The sequence below is a fragment of the Bombina bombina genome, chromosome 4 (assembly GCF_027579735.1).
Source record: "Bombina bombina isolate aBomBom1 chromosome 4, aBomBom1.pri, whole genome shotgun sequence".
NCBI lineage: Eukaryota > Metazoa > Chordata > Amphibia > Anura > Bombinatoridae > Bombina > Bombina bombina.
The window spans coordinates 868,079,009-868,095,839 of NC_069502.1; the positions used below are offsets into that span (position 1 = coordinate 868,079,009).

The following is a 16,831-nucleotide window of genomic DNA, read 5'->3' on the forward strand; positions in this document are numbered from 1 at the left end:
ATATTTTTTCCAGTTCCTCTTTTTGTATGTTTTTTTCCTCCTTTACACCTCACTACTTGGCTATTCTTTAAAACTGTGGAATGAGTGATGTAGGAGGTGTATTTATAGGCATTTTGAGGTTTGGGAAACTCTGCACCCTCCTTGTAGGAATGTATATCCCATACGTCACTAGCTCATGGACTCTTGCATAAATTATGGGGGGGGGGGGGGTTTCAGCAGACCAAGCAGATTCAAATATACTAATATTTTATAATGAGAAATTAAAATATAAAAAAGGTGTAAAAATACATATTTTGTATTACAATTTTAATAAACAAGGTTGTAAACAATACAGTACAAGATTTATATAGTCAACTTTTGTGGATCTATAATTGTATTAGATAACCTGTCTTACATAAGCAGAAACTGATAATTATTCAGCATTTTGTTTTATAGAAATTGGCAACTGAAAAACAAAAGTAAAAAAAAAAATATAAATACTTTTTTTGTTTTATTTCAGCACAATGCATTTCATGCAGCCAGGGGCTATCCTAATCCAGAGAATGCCTTTTGGAGGCCTCTTGAACTTTTGATGTTAAAATAGCAGCTCACCCTGTAACCTAAACACCTGGTCAATTTTAAATACTAGCTAAGGAAAACACTGTCACCTCAATTAATACCTGACTATAATGTCCTCAACAGTACCTACATTTTATAAAAGGGTTTATCAGTATATAAATAAGGGCCTTTAGGTATATTTATATAACTTTGATCTGCACATGGGGGGGTCTTCCTTCCATAAACCTCTACTACAGTAAATGCACATTTTATTTACAACAAGTGACCACCTGGCTACTTAAACCTATATAGGGACCTTGGATACCCCAGTGATAACTGCTTGCGGTGCAAATGGGTCCTCAGACCTAAAAGTGTGCCCCCAGAGGACAACATGTAGTCATCATCAGCACACTAGACATTGTGTGGATGACAATCATGTGTCAGTTTCTGCGCTTCAGAGGTTAAACTCTGATTTTATTTAATATGAACTTTCTGATGATTTATAAGAGTTGCTTGTTGCGTAAAACATTTCCCACATTTAGAACAGGAAAACTCTTTCTCCCCTGTATGAATTTTCATATGATTATTAAGAGTTGATTTCAAGGTAAAACATTTCCCACATTCAGAACATAAAAATTCTTTCTCCCCTGTATGACTTTTCTGATGCCTAATGAGATGTGGTTTCTGAGTAAAACATTTCCCACATTCCGAACACACAAATTCTTTCTTCCCTGTATGAATTTTCTGATGAGCAAGAAGATTTGACTTTTGAGTAAAACATTTCCCACACTTCGAACATGAAAATGCTTTCTTTCCTGTATGAATTTTCTGATGATTACGAAGTTGTGATTTCCAGGTAAAACATTTCCCACATTCAGAACAAAAATGTCCCATGTGGCTTCTTTGATTTTGAAGAATATTGAAATAAACCTCAGCACTCTGACCCGGACTAGGATTATTGCAGGTTGTGAATTCACCTGTTAACAAGAAATACAATGGTATTGATGCTATTTATTAATGACATAATTATTTTAAAGGACTGGTCAATGCATTGAAATTACACATAAACAAGTACATAATAAAAAGACAATGCAAAAGCACTTACTCAAAATTTCAATTAAGCAGTAGATTTTTCTGGCCCTCTGTATCATGTGACTGACATCAGCCAATCACAGATTAGAATATGTATACCCTCCGAGCTTGTGCACATGCTCAGTAGGAGCTTGTTCCCCAAAAAGTGTGATTATAAAACGACTGTTCAAAATTTGATAACGGAAGTAAATTGGAAAGTGTCTAAAAACGGCATGCTCTTTCTGAATCATAAAAAGTTTATTTTGACTTGAGTGTCCCTTTAAGAACACTTTAAAGGGACACTGAACCCGATTTTTTTCTTTCATGATTCAGATAGAGCATGAAATTTTAAGCAACTTTCTAATTTACTCCTATTATCAAATTTTCTTTATTCTCTTGGTATCTTTATTTGAAATGCAAGAATCTAAGTTTAGATGTCGGCCCATTTTTGGTGAACAACCTGGGTTGTCCTTGCTGATTGGTGGAAAACATTAATCCACCAATCAAAAAGTGCTGTCCAGAGTTCTTAACGCAAAAAAGCTTAGATGGCTTTTATTTCAAATAAAGATAGCAAGAGAACGGAGAAAAATTGATAATAGGAGTAAATTAGAAAGTTGCTTAAAATTGCATGATCTATCTGAATCACAAAAGAAAAAAAAATTGGGTTCACTGTCCCTTTAACTGTTCTGTGTCTACTACAAGGTTAAGGGACTGGTTATGACCCTTACACCTATCCCCAGCCTCCATGCTAGTGCTTAAAGCCAGTTTTTGTACATTAGGGAAACATTTTAAGGATGCCCCAGCATGCCATATAATAAATAGAAATTACTCTTGTAATGTTTTTAATATTTTTCTTAATTGTATTTAGAGCTTTTAAAGTTGTGTTCACAGACCATTTTAGTAATACATAGTAACGTAGAAACATAGTAGACATGTTGAAAGAATACAGAAGTCCTATAAAAAGGTACTACAGATCCTATTTGATTTACAATAAAGAAGTTCCTTATTGAGCTTAAATAATTCCATTAAAAAGGTGACCCATTTAACACAAACAATCATATCCCTGAATTCCGATTCTAAACTAGAAATGTATCTAAGGTATTGGCATTCACTACCTCCTTAGGCAATGTGTTCCCCTTAATGATTGCTCTTACAGTGATTAAATCTCCTTTCCTCCAGCCTTTAATTGTGACCTCTTGTCGCAAACAATTTTCTTGGAATAAAAAGAGCTTTCACCAACTCTTTATACAGGTCTTGAATATATTTATATAAAGTAATATCACATCACATGTTCCCTTTTTTCTAGTGAAAACAAACACAGTTTGGCTAACCTCGCCTCATAGTATAGATTCCCTATTCTCCTTATTAGTTTTGTTGCCTTTCTCTGAACTTTTTCTAGCTCTGCAATGTTTTTTTTTGGAGATTTGTACCCTGAACTGCACTCCATAATCAAGGTGAGGTCTTACCAAGGATTTATGTAGTGACAGAATTATGCTTTCTTCCCTTGCATCAATGTTTCTTTTAATACATACTAGTATATTATTAGCCTTAGAAGCCACTGCCCTGCATTGTGCACCCATTTTTTGCTTGTTATCTGTAAGTACTCCCAAATACCTTCCCTCCACTGTTTTGCTAAGTCTAGTGCCATTTAAATAATAGGTTGCCTGCTTATTTATTCTTAAAAAATGTAGAATTTTACTTTTTACAGTTTTAAATCTAATTTTCCATTTACCTGCCCATTCTTCTAATTTTTGTAGATCCCCTTTGTAAAGAAATTTCATCCTGCAATGACCTAATGACCTTACACAACTTTGTATCATCTGCAAAAATAAAGATGTTACTATTTAATCCTTGCTCCACGTCATTAATAAAAGTATTAAAAAGAACAGGGCCCAGTACTGATCCTGGGGGACTCTACTTATTACCTTCAGTACCAATTTCAGTATGATCTATTTACTACTACTGATTGCTCCCTGTCTTTTATCCAGTATTTTATCCATGAGCTAACATTTTCAGCCATACCCAATCCCTTAATTTTGTACATTAATCTTTCATGTGGCACTGTATCAAACGCCTTTGCAAAATCCAACATCAACCGATTCCCCTCTATATATATTTTTACTTACTTCCTCATATAATCTTATTAGATTAGTATGATATGATCATTAAACTATGATTTGAATTTATAATCTTGTTTACATGAATATAGTTAATATAATTCCTTTATTTCAGTTTCAAAACTACTCTTCATAGTTATTGGTTGTGTGCACAAAGCATTCAGCATTTTTATTTTTTATATTGTTGCCTTTATACCATGTTCTTTACCTGTAATTTTCTAAACATCATATTATACATTTTGTATAAAAAAGTAAATGTTTAAAATAATTATAAAGTGAACATATGCAAATAAAAATCTATTGAATTTATTCTGCTTTTAAGTTGTTTTTTTGTAGTATAATTAAAACATATTTAATACTTTTAAAGTGATGTTCACATTTCAGTAATAAAATGACTTTAGTCACAAAACTACATCTTATAACTATTGCTTGTGTGCACAAAATTAGCTTTTTTAAAGATTTTTCCAGTCATAATGCCTCATTGATTTTGTAACATTTATTTTCACTCTTCATTACATGCTGTTGGATTTCTAGAAAATGTGCATTTTAGTGTAGATTAATGTAAGTTTTCTAAGGTTATGATCAAAAATTTATAAAGAGGCATGAACATTAATTAAAAAAAATCCTGAATTAAAAAAAACTTTGCAGAATTCTATTGCCCCTATATAAACTCACTCCCTCCAAAAGCCCACTCTCATGAATTACTCACCAATCAGCTCTGGGTTGCAAGCATGAAATGTACTGTAAAATTGTTTCTATGGAAATTGGGTTTCCATAGACCTGTTATGCCGGCAGCAGAGTATAAAATGTATGAAAAAAAATGCTCTTTTGGGTTTATTTTTGTATATGAAATAGCTGTCTGTTCTTTTAAATCACAGCCCAACACATTAGAAAAAGAGTCCATATCACTTTCTATACTCACACACGTGTCCTTTTCTTGTCTCTGGATACCGAAGCCTGATACTAAGAGAGCAATTGAAAATGAACATTTTATTACCTACCTCTTCTAAACCCCACTGGAGTATAATTTATTCTGCCAGATATGATTTGCTTTTCTAAAACCAATACATAAGTATTTACATTTTCCTTTTAGGTGAGGATACGATAGGCAAAATCAGCCAATTTAAATGCAGAAATAATTGTAAATGAGCGATTTGTAAACAAACTTAATACACTCCAGGTAAAATGGATCATTAGGAACACATTTTAAATGAAGATAAATTTATGGTACACTGTCTGGGCTAGAGTAATACCGCAGAGATGTTCTCTTAATTACATATAAATGACTGTTCTTTTCTGTATAGGGCTCAAAAAAAGAGGCAGCCCAATAATTCACAAGTCAGTAATTCTGGAGTGGTCACATGATGAGTTAATCCTTTATTGCTAAAAACAAATGATTTATGGGAACATTTAACTGTGTAACGATCTCTGCAAAATTTTAAATCTTTAAAAGGTAAAACAATACTATATAACAAATATCACATATTGACTTTTTCCAGCTAAGCCGTCTGTACCATCTGTAACCTAGATTTTGCAATCCCTATACAACTCATAGCCAACAACAAATTACAAATTGGTTGCTCAGTACATCCCACAACAGTGATCTAACTCCTGCTTGCCCTTACCCACCTAGATAATCAAGGAATCAAATCACAGCTGTAAACCACATGCAAAGCAGTGATTTAATCCCTTGATATTCCAGAGAGCAAAATCAAAGCATTTTCCCAGGTGTCGGAGCCCTTTTTCTAAACAATGCTGATGTTAATCTAGCCCTTGCAATTCCAGGTTTGCTTCTAGTTATAATCTCGGTTAAAAGATAAAAAGCAGACAATTTAATAAAGCGGTCAGAATATATATACCCAACCAGTTTCCATCTTGTCTCTATTCCTTCATTTTGTATCTTCCCAGCCATTCTGACCTAATACTGACCTTTTATTATGCTGTTGAACAAAATCTCTTGATGTGTGCTGTTAAAGAAAAACATCTCTATCTTGTAACTATGTGTAGCTGAGCACCTTCTTCCATGAACATGCTCCCACCACATAACTTTATTATCTCTGTACCCAAGGTTTATGCTTCACGATTTCTTACACTTTCCATTAACAATCTTGTTTCTCAGATAACTTTCCACTAATTATATTGCAATAATGGGGAGTGTATGAAGCCCCTCTGTGTCTATTAAGTATGTATGCAATGATTACTATATAAACACAGCACTGCTAATATTAAACAAAACCGATTTTACACTTTACTTCCTGTCTGTGTCTCATTCCTGTTCTCTGAGATATGTTGCAAGGGTGAAACACACTGTTCCAGGTGAAGGGTGACGTGCAGAATACGGATGAGTGTCAAGTGGTACCCAGACCCAGAGAGGACCTCTTACAAAAGCATATATTTCATTCATATAGGTGATGAGTCCATGATCAATTACTCCTAGAAATTACCTTTCCTGCCACTTGGAGGAGGCAAAGATTCCAAAACCTTTAGTGCTCTATATAAACCCTCCCACTTCTACAGTAATCAGTCTTGTCTTTGCCTCCACTAGAGGTAGGTGAAGAATGAAGTTATGCAAGATTGTTTGGTATTTTATTTTAGGGGTTCCTGGTCAGGACCCTGGAGTTCCCCTCTTCAGTACTGATTTTGTCATTAGGGGCGAATTGGAGTATTCAGCATTAAGTTTATCATTAGCCTTTTTATTTAAAACGGATATATTCTTTTTTTAATATTTAATGCTGGAAAATCCTGTGTACTAATTTGGCTTTTAATCCAGGATGTGCTTGAAACCTTCTATTGATAACTTTCTCAGTACTAGGTTAAAAGTTTTTTTAGGTAAGTTATGTTTGGGGGGCATCTGTGTTTCATAGTAATAGGAAATGCCCTTGGCCAGCTTTGTGCTAACTTATTTAGCACTTACAGTATATTCAGTCTGCTAAGCAAACAGGCTGAGAGAGCTCAGAGGAATATAAATATTTTTAAATTTTAAGGCATTTTTGTTGTTGGTCGCTGGCTTTAGTAGAAGTTGATGTGGGTTACCCTCTCCTCTGAGCTCTATATTTATCATAGATCATGCTGATTCCTTGCAAGCTGGGCCTAATCCTACAAGATTTCTTCTGCGATACCTGTATCTGCACTGAATGGATTCTCCTCTGGATACTGCTGCATAGCATAGCTGGTGGAGGGGTATTTTTGCTTTACCTTAGCACACACACACTGCTCAGAGGCTATTTGTAGGTACAACATAGCCAGGGGACTAACTCTTGACACATTTTTTTTTGCCTATTTTGCAGGTTCTTGCATTCTTTTTATATGGTGTTTTTGTGCAATTAAGTTTGGTTGTGCACTCTCTAGTTTGTAGAGTATATTTGTTTGTTTTTTATGGGGTTTTAATGCTTATTTTGCTCAGTACAGAAAATGTTTGGCTATTTTGCCATTTTCTTTTTGCCCCGTTCCTCCTCAATTTCCTGGTCTTTTTCAATTTTCCTGAGGCCCCCTAATAGTCTATATAAGCTGTGTAGTGTTATAGGAATGTAATTCATCCAGTTTGCATAGATTTAATTGCTAGAAAGGGGTGAGTACTCAAGCGCTGCCAGTGGGGTTTAATATAGCATTTTCAGTCTGCAGTCTTTTTTTTTTTTTTAGTGTATTTAACACTAAGCTAACAGGTATTGATTTTTTAGTAGCAAACTTGTGGCTGCTCTCAAATCTCAATAGCGAATTTGTGGCTGTCTCTTTCCTAAACAAATCCGTAATAAGTTTACCATTACGACCCCTTTTGATCTTTAAATCCAAAAATTCGATTGTCATGATTTGCATTTACCGTCGGTTTAAGATTTAAATCATTGGTTTTCAGAATTTGGTTAATAAAGCTACATCGCCCTTCATAAAATGAACAGGTCATCAATGTAGCGTAGCCATAGTAGCACATAATCTGTGTACTTAATCAGGGTGTCATTGAAGACAACCTCATGCTCCCACCAACCCAAGTAAATATTGGCGTAGGTGGGGGCGCATGCCGTACCCATGGCCATTCCCCTCAATTGGAGGTAGAATGTATCGTCAAAAACAAAAAAGTTATGTGTCAGTACAAAATTCATTAACTCATTTAGAAAACCGTTGCATTGAGCATCAGAATTTGTCTGCATTTGTAGAAAAAAAACTGTTCCACCTCACAGCCATATTCAACTTTTATAGAGGTGTATAGTGATTCAATGTCACAAGTAACTAGTATCAATACAGATCTCATCTAGTCTATTCAAAACTTCAATAGTGTCTCTTACATAAGATGGTAAGGTTATCACTATAGATCTCAATCTCAAGTCCAAATATTTGCTAGCTTTTTCACACAGATTGCCATTCCCAGAAACAATGGTATGACATGGGGGGTTGTCTTATTTTTGTGAACTTTCGGTAGGAGATATAGTGTAGCAATTTTTAACAAGTTAAACTCTCCGCTGGAAATAATGTTGCCATCTCTAGTATTTTGCACAAATATATTGTATTGTTGAAGAAAAATATCCTTAAGTTGTCTTAATGCTTTCCTCTTATACATTTCTGTAGGCCATAATACAACATTGCCGCCCTTATCTGATGGCTTATTATATCAAGCCTTTCCTGCATTTGTTTCGATGCTGTCAATTCATCAGCAGAGAGGTTAGAATAAGGATTGTCTTTTACTGCTACAATTTCATTATTAAACAATTTGATGAACACTTCCAATTCAGGGTATTCACTAATTTGTGGCATGAACTTTGATTTAGTAGTTAACAATTTCAACCATTCTTTGAACATTAAGATTAGGATCTTAATTCTCAATAAGTAGATCCACTAAATCATGAATTACCTGCTCCTCACTTGGAGCTTCTTCTGTTCTATAAAATATTTTCTTTAGGGCCAAACTACAGACAAATAAAAATAGATCCTTTATTACCTCAAAAGTGTCCATTCTAGATGTAGGTGAAAAAAGAAAGCCCTCTAAGACTTACTTAAGTAACTTACTTTTAGTAAAAAAATTGTCTGATAAGTTGATAACCTCAAGATTAGTAAAATTCACCATTTGGGTCTCTTGCCCCATTTCTCTTTTGCTATTCAAACTCTTGTCTGAGTTGCTCCCTTTGTAGCCTCATCTCCCCCTCTTTCTCAGTGGTCTATCTGTCCGTGTAGGTGCTGTTTCTATGGCCTGTTCTCTTGTGTTTGTGGATTGTGTTCCTAAAAAATCCTTAACTCTTCTATCAAGTTCAGTATCCTCAGCAGCAGAAGATTCTGCTTAAGAAGAGGAAGCAGCTCTTCAAGTGAAGACACAGCCCTGTTCACAGTCCCTAATATCTCTGTTACGTTTATCACATTTCGTTCTAATCATCTCATCTTCCTTTTTATCTTGTTCTTCTTTAATTTGTTTGTAAGCATATTTAAATGTGCCAAAACCCTCAAATTTACTCAATTTAGTATTCCACTCTTTAATTTCTTGATCTAATTCAATAGTAAAATCCCTTTCACAATATTGCTTATAATATCTCTGAGCAGAGTATTCGGGCACATTTACATTTTTATTTGTATCCCTCAATATGAAAAACAAAGCTGGGGAATAGTCTTACCCTTAAACCATGTGGTATTATGTGTCTAGCAAGATACTTGTCATAAGTACTTTTGTTCCACACTGATCCTGAATGTTTTCTAATCAAATTACTTTTCGTTTCAGCTAAGCATTCGTGAAATCCTCACTTGGTAAAATCCTCCATTAAGTTGATGCTAGTCATCTTTAGAGAAGTGTATATATCCTTTGCCTTGTATACTTAGTGGTATGAGACAACATTGTTATTAGAAACACTGACTGGGTCATATAGGTAACCTTGATACCTCAGATAAGACTATGATAAATATAACAGCCTATACTATCACTACTATAAACTGAACAGATCAGCACAATTGGCTGTGATACTAGGTGGATACGCTTCCTATCGTTTCCCCTGTATAAAAAGTGATATGAGATGACATTACTATTGGAAATACTGGTGCTGTGATATAACACCATAACATGTTACACAAGTTTACTATAAATACTGTAGTCTATATTATTACTTAATAGATGTGCATAATACATCTTTAAAATTAATGTCAATATTCTAAATTATAATCTATTCCATTATAGCGGTCAACTGACAACTTAGAGGGGTAACATGCTAAGATATGGATAATGGTAACTTGCTCTTCCTTGACTCTCGGAAACATACATGAATTGTAGTTAATTGATTTTGTTGCAAAGTGCACAGAAGGGGCATATTGTTACTCTGATGCAGAAAGACATATTGCCTTCCATTGGGTGTGATGTCATACATATACTCTCCCACCTGATCTACTGAACATAAGAATAATGCATCATTACTAGCACTGTAAATAGTAGTAATATCTCCTTTACAGCAGGATAATTACATCCAGCTTTTTGTAGTGAATATGCCATAATTAATGCTATGTGGTAAATATAAGTGAATGTGCCACATGATATTAATGTAATTATGTTTATTGTATAACAAATTACTACATGGATTGTAGTTTATACCATCCTGATAAACAGATTTGCATAATGATTATGAATTAATGCTATGAATTAAAATGTGTTTTTTTGTTTTTTTTTTGGGGGGGGGGGGGTTAATAGTAATTGCACACCAGGTGGGTTTGTATTAGAGATACTGTGATTGGTTCATGAATCTATTTAAACATGTAGGCTAATGAGGCCAGTTGCGCCTTTGAAAAAGATATGGCGAAACGGCCGTCATCCGTGTGGTTGCTGAGATATGTCTGAATAATTTGTGTGCTGAATTTTTTACCATATATATTTTGAATTGCTACATACTATGTGTTTTTTTTGCTTTGTAAGTGTTTTAGTAAATATAGTCTCTGCTTTTCTGATCCAGTTTATATCAGTATCTGCATTATATCTATTTATATAATGCTTGTCTAAACAGTCAGGCTAAATCTCATACTAAATTTGTACATATTGTATAGTATATGCAAGTGTTTCTGGTTATATAAAACTTTATTTTTGGGCATAAATTTATATATTTCAGTATGAAGTAAATACGAACTTAGATTCATTCCTTTGCCTTTCAGGAGATTAGGAATTTTTAATTTCGTAAGAAGCAATTTTCGCCTAATTGATCAGCTAACCTGAACCTTTTTGCGAAGAGTTCCATGATGCAGGAGTTATCTAAGTAAGCTTGGAAACTGAAGGTTATAATTTTTAATCCAGCTATGGCTGCTTGTTTTAAAAGGAGACTCCTGTTGAGGTGGCTGATTTTAAGTCTAGGGCTGAAGGACATTGTTTTGGTTGTCCCTATTTTTGTCTCAGGGCTGAAACAGGGTTTTTTTTGCCAAGAAATAAGGGTCTTTTCTTTATTATTTTTGGCTTAAGAATTGTAGACTGTATTATTAGGGTACTTGGTCTCAAATTGAAACTATTTGTATTTGGATCTATACCTGCTCATCCTTATCCACTAGGATTTTCTTTGCTTGCTCTGGTTGGCATTTTCTTTAATGTAATTGGCAAGAGTCCATGAGCTAGTGACGTATGGGATATACAATCCTACCAGGAGGGGCAAAGTTTCCCAAACCTCAAAATGCCTATAAATATACCCCTCACCACACCCACAATTTAGTTTTACAAACTTTGCCTCCTAAGGAGGTGGTGAAGAAAGTTTATGCTTAGATTCTACGTTATGCGCTTCTCAGCATTTTGAAGCTTGATTCCTCTCAGAGTACAGCGAATGTCAGAGGGTTGTGAAGGGAGTATCGCCTATTGAATGCAATGGTTTACCTCACGGCAGATCTATTTCATAGGTTCTCTGTTATCGGTCGTAGAGATTCATCTCCTACCTCCCTTATTCAGATTGATGATATACTCTCATATTCCATTACCTCTACTGATAACTGTTTCAGTACTGGTTTGGTTATCTGCTATATGTGGATGGGTGTCTTTTGGTAAGTATGTTTCTTTCATGTAATTGGCAAGAGTCCATGAGCTAGTGACGTATGGGATATACATTCCTACCAGGAGGGGCAAAGTTTCCCAAACCTCAAAATGCCTATAAATATACCCCTCACCACACCCACAATTCAATTTTACAAACTTTGCCTCCCATGGAGGTGGTGAAGTAAGTTTGTGCTAGATTTCTACGTTGACATGCGATTCGCAACAGGCTGAAGCCCGGTTTTCCTCTCAGAGTGCAGTGAATGTCAGAGGGATGTGAAGAGAGTATTGCCTATTTGAATACCATGGTCTTCCTCTAGGGGATCTATTTCATAGGTTCTCTGTTATCGGTCGTAGAGATTTCTTCTCCTACCTCCCTTTTCAGATCGACGCTATACTCTTATATACCATTACCTCTACTGATTCTCGTTTCAGTACTGGTTTGGCTATCTACTTTATGTAGATGAGTGTCTTTGGGTAAGTAAGTCTTATTTTATTTATGACACTCTCAGCTATAGTTTGGCACTTTATATGTAAAGTTCTAAATATATGTTTTATACTTATATTTGCCATGATTCAGGTCAATCAGTTTATTTTCCTTCTTTAAGACTGTCAGTTTCATTTTTTGTGAAAATGCATATGAATGAAATATTTTTCTTACCTAAAATTTTCAATTGACTTTTTTCCTTTAAATTGCAGGCTGTTAGGCTCGCGGGTGCAAAAAATGCTAAAATTGATTGCGTCATTTTTGGCGCGAGATTGACGTTTGTCTGACGTCAATGACGTCATTTCCGGCGTCGTAGTTGACGCCGGAAGTTTTCACGTAGTTGCGTCATTTTTGACTCTCGTGTTTATTAGACTTTTTTGGCGCCAAAAAATATGTGGGCGTCATACTTGGCGCCAGTTTTTCTCTTGTAAAGGTGTATCCAGTCCACGGGTTCATCCATTACTTGTGGGATATTCTCCTTCCCAACAGGAAGCTGCAAGAGGACACCCACAGCTGAGCTGTCTATACAGCTCCTCCCACAACTGCCACCCCCAGTCATTCTCTTGCAGCTCTCGACAAGAAAGGTAGTATCAAGAGAGATGTGGTGACTTAGTGTAGTTTTTACCTTCAATCAAAAGTTTATTTTTAAACGGTACCGGCGTTGTACTGTTTTTACTCTCAGGCAGAAATTGGAAGAAGAATTCTGCCTGGAGGTTTTGATGATCTTAGCAGTTTGTAACTAAGGTCCATTGCTGTTCTCACACATAACTGAAGAGTATGGAAAGAAAACTTCAGTTGGGGGGACGGTCTGCAGATTGCCTGCTTTGAGGTATGTTCAGTATATTTTTTTCTAGAGAGATAAGGTCTAGAAAATGCTGACAGTGCCTGGTATATTTAAGGTAAGCCTGATACAGTGATTTAACAACAACTGGGATCATGCTTGCAAATAAGGGTAATATTCATGTTAATACTTATATTACTTAGTGTAAAAACGTTTGCATGATTTATAAAAATAAAAACGTTTTTTCTCTGAGGGTGATAAATCTTTATTTGGGGCCTAGTTTTCCACATGGCTTGTTAGATTACTCCTAGGAGTACTTTTTTAAGGCCCTCTGACATTGAGTGCATGGTGGGAGGGGCCTATTTTCAAGCTCTAAATGTGCAGTTGATTTTCAGTCTAAGACAGCCAGCTTCCCTGAAGGAGTCCTCTGGCTTATAGGACATCTATAGAGGGTTTTGTTCCTGCAAAAATCGTTTTTAAGGGCAGGTAGGAGCCACAGCACAGCTGTGGCAGTGTGTTTGACTGTTTGTTAGCAGTTTTAATGTTTTTCTAATTCGTTTTTGGGCCTGAGGGGTTAATCATCCATTTGCAAGTGGGTGCAATGCTGCTTTAGTCCCTTATACACACTGTAAAAATTTCGTAGAGTTTACTACTTTTTATCACTGTTTTGCAGTTTATGTGGTAGTTTTTTTCTCTTAAAGGCACAGCACCGTTTTTATATTGCGTTTTTCACATTTATTAAAGTGTTTTCCAAGCTTGCTGGTCTCATTACTAGTCTGTTAAACATGTCTGACATAGAGGAAACTCATTGTTCATTATGTTTAGAAGCCATTGTGGAACCCCCTCTTAGAATGTGTACCAAATGCACTGACCTTTCTATAAGTTATAAAGATCATATTATGGCTTTTAAAGATTTATCACCTGAGGTTTCTGAGACTGACAAAAGGGAGGTTATGCCATCTAGCTCTCCCCACTTGTCAGAACCTATAACTCCCGCTCAAGGGACGCCAAGTACATCTAGCGCTTCCAATGTGTTTACTTTACAAGACATGGCGGCAGTTATGAATCATACCCTCACAGAGGTATTGTCCAAACTGCCAGGGTTACAAGGAAAGCGAGACAGCTCTGGGGTTAGAACAAATACAGAGCTCTCTGACGCTTCAGTAGCTATGTCTGATATACCCTCACAATGTGCAGAAGTTGAAGCAGGAGAGCTTCTATCTGTGGGTGACTTCTCTGATTCAGGGAAGGCGTTACTTCACTCTGACTCTGAAATGACAGCATTTAAATTTAAGCTTGAACACCTCCGTGTGTTGCTCATGGAGGTTTTAGCGACTCTGGATGACTGTGACACCATTGTAGTCCCAGAGAAATTGTGTAAAATGGACAAATACTTTGCAGTGCCTGTTTACTCTGACGTTTTTCCAATCCCTAAGAGGTTTTCAGAAATTATTACTAAGGAATGGGATAGACCAGGTGTTCCGTTCTCTCCCCCTCCTGCTTTTAAAAATATGTTTCCTATAGATGCTGCTACCCGGGACTCGTGGCAGACGGTCGCTAAGGTGGAGGGCGCAGTCTCTACCCTAGCTAAGCGTACAACTATTCCTGTCGAGGACAGTTGTGCTTTCCTAGATCCTATGGATAAGAAATTAGAGGGTTTCCTTAAGAAAATCTGTATACAACAAGGTTTTATTCTCCAGCCTCTTGCATGCATTGCCCCAGTCACTGCTGCAGCGGCTTTCTGGTTCGAGTCTCTGGAGGAGGCTCTACAGGTAGAAACCCAGTTGAATGATATCCTTGACAGGCTTAAAGCTCTTAAGTTAGCCAATTCATTTATTTCTGACGCCGTTTTTCATTTAACCAAGCTAACGGCTAAAAATTCAGGTTTTGCCATTCAGGCGTGTAGGGCGCTATGGCTTAAATCCTGGTCAGCTGATGTCACTTCAAAGTCTAAACTTCTCAATATCCCCTTCAAAGGGCAGACACTATTTGGGCCTGGACTGAAGGAGATCATTTTTGATATTACTGGAGGAAAAGGCCAAGCCCTTCCCCAGGATAGGTCCAACAAGTTTAGGACCAAACAGACTAATTTTCGTTCCTTTCGAAACTTCAAGAGTGGCGCAGCTTCATCTTCCTCTAATACAAAACAAGAGGGAAATTTTGCCCAGTCCAAGCCAGTCTGGAGACCTAACCAGGCTTGGAACAAGGGGAAACAGGCCAAAAAGCCTGCTACTTCCTAAAAGGTAGCATGAAGGAGTAGCCCCCGATCCGGGACCGGATCTAGTGGGGGGCAGACTTTCTCTCTTCGCCCAGGCTTGGACAAGAGATGTCCAGGATCCCTGGGCTCTGGAGATTGTTTGTTTCGCAGGGATATCTTCTGGATTTCAAAGCTTCATCTCCAAAGGGGAGATTTCATCTCTCACAATTATCTGCAAACCAGATAAAGAGAGAGGCATTCTTACATTGCGTTCAAGACCTACTAGTTATGGGAGTGATCCACCCAGTTCCAAAGGAGGAACAGGGGCAGGGCTTCTATTCAAATCTGTTTATAGTTCCCAAGAAAGAGGGAACTTTCAGACCAATCTTGAATCTCAAGATCCTAAACAAATTTCTCAGGGCCCCATCCTTCAAGATGGAGACTATTCGAACCATCCTACCTATGATCCAGGAGGGTCAATATATGACTACCGTGGATTTAAAGGATGCTTATCTACACATTCTGATACACAGGGATCATCATCAGTTTCTCAGGTTCGCCTTCCTAGACAGGCATTACCAGTTTGTGGCTCTTCCCTTCCGGTTAGCCACGGCACCAAGAATCTTTACGAAGGTTCTAGGGTCCCTTCTGGCGGTTCTAAGGCCGCAGGGTATAGCAGTGGCCCCTTACCTAGACGACATCCTGATACAGGCGTCGACTTTTCAAATCGCCAGGTCCCATACGGACATTGTTCTGGCATTCCTGAGGTCTCACGGGTGGAAAGTGAACGAAGGAAAGAGTTCTCTCTCCCCTCTCACAAGAGTTTCCTTCCTAGGAACTCTGATAGACTCAGTAGAAATGAAGATTTATCTGACAGAGGTTAGGTTGTCAAAACTTCTAACTTCCTGCCGTGCTCTTTATTCCACTTCCCATCCGTCAGTGGCTCAGTGTATGGAGGTAAACGGATTAATGGTAGCGGCAATGGACATAGTTCCGCTTGCCCGCCTACATCTCAGACCACTGCAACTTTGCATGCTCAATCAGTGGAATGGGGATTACACATATTTGTCCCCTCTACTAAATCTGGATCAAGAGACCAGGGATTCTCTTCTCTGGTGGCTATCTTGGGACAGATGCCAGCCTTCTGGGCTGGGGTGCAGTCTGGAACTCCCTGAAGGCTTCAGGGTTCGTGGACTCATGAGGAGGCCCTCCTTCCGATAAACATTCTGGAACTAAGAGCGATATTCAATGCTCTTCAGGCTTGGCCTCAGCTAGCTGCGGTCAGGTTCATCAGATTTCAGTCGGACAACATCACGACTGTAGCCTATATCAACCATCAGGGGGGAACAAGGAGCCCTCTGGCAATGTTGGAGGTTTCAAAGATAATTCTATGGGTAGAGGTTCACTCTTTCCATCTCTCAGCTATCCATATCCCAGGAGTAGAGAACTGGGAGGCGGATTTTCTAAGTCGGCAGACTTTTCATCCGGGGGAGTGGGAGCTCCATCCGGAGGTATTTGTCCAGTTGATTCAACTATGGGGCAAACCAGAACTGGATATCATGGCGTCTGGTCAGAACGCCAAGCTTCCTTGTTACGGGTCCAGGGATCCCAAGGCAGCACTGATAGATGCTCTAGCAGCGCCCTGGTCCTTCAGCCTGGCTTATGTGTTTCCACCGTTTCC

At 37.4% G+C, this 16,831-nt stretch overlaps 1 protein-coding gene across 3 annotated transcripts in view; it reads right to left on the minus strand.

The window, feature by feature from the left end:
- Positions 1-291: 291 nt before the first annotated feature.
- LOC128657353 (zinc finger protein with KRAB and SCAN domains 3-like) overlaps positions 292-16,831 on the minus strand; it is an 86,892-nt gene continuing 70,352 nt past the window's right edge. For 2 of the 3 annotated variants that reach the window (XM_053711668.1, XM_053711667.1), the window contains exon 10: positions 292-1,514. In XM_053711668.1, the coding sequence (XP_053567643.1) occupies positions 1,012-1,514 (503 nt within the window). In that variant the 3' untranslated portion in view covers positions 292-1,011. Of the gene's footprint in view, positions 1,515-3,340; positions 3,429-16,831 lie in introns of all 3 variants that reach the window. The other variant, XM_053711669.1, reaches the window with a different exon arrangement.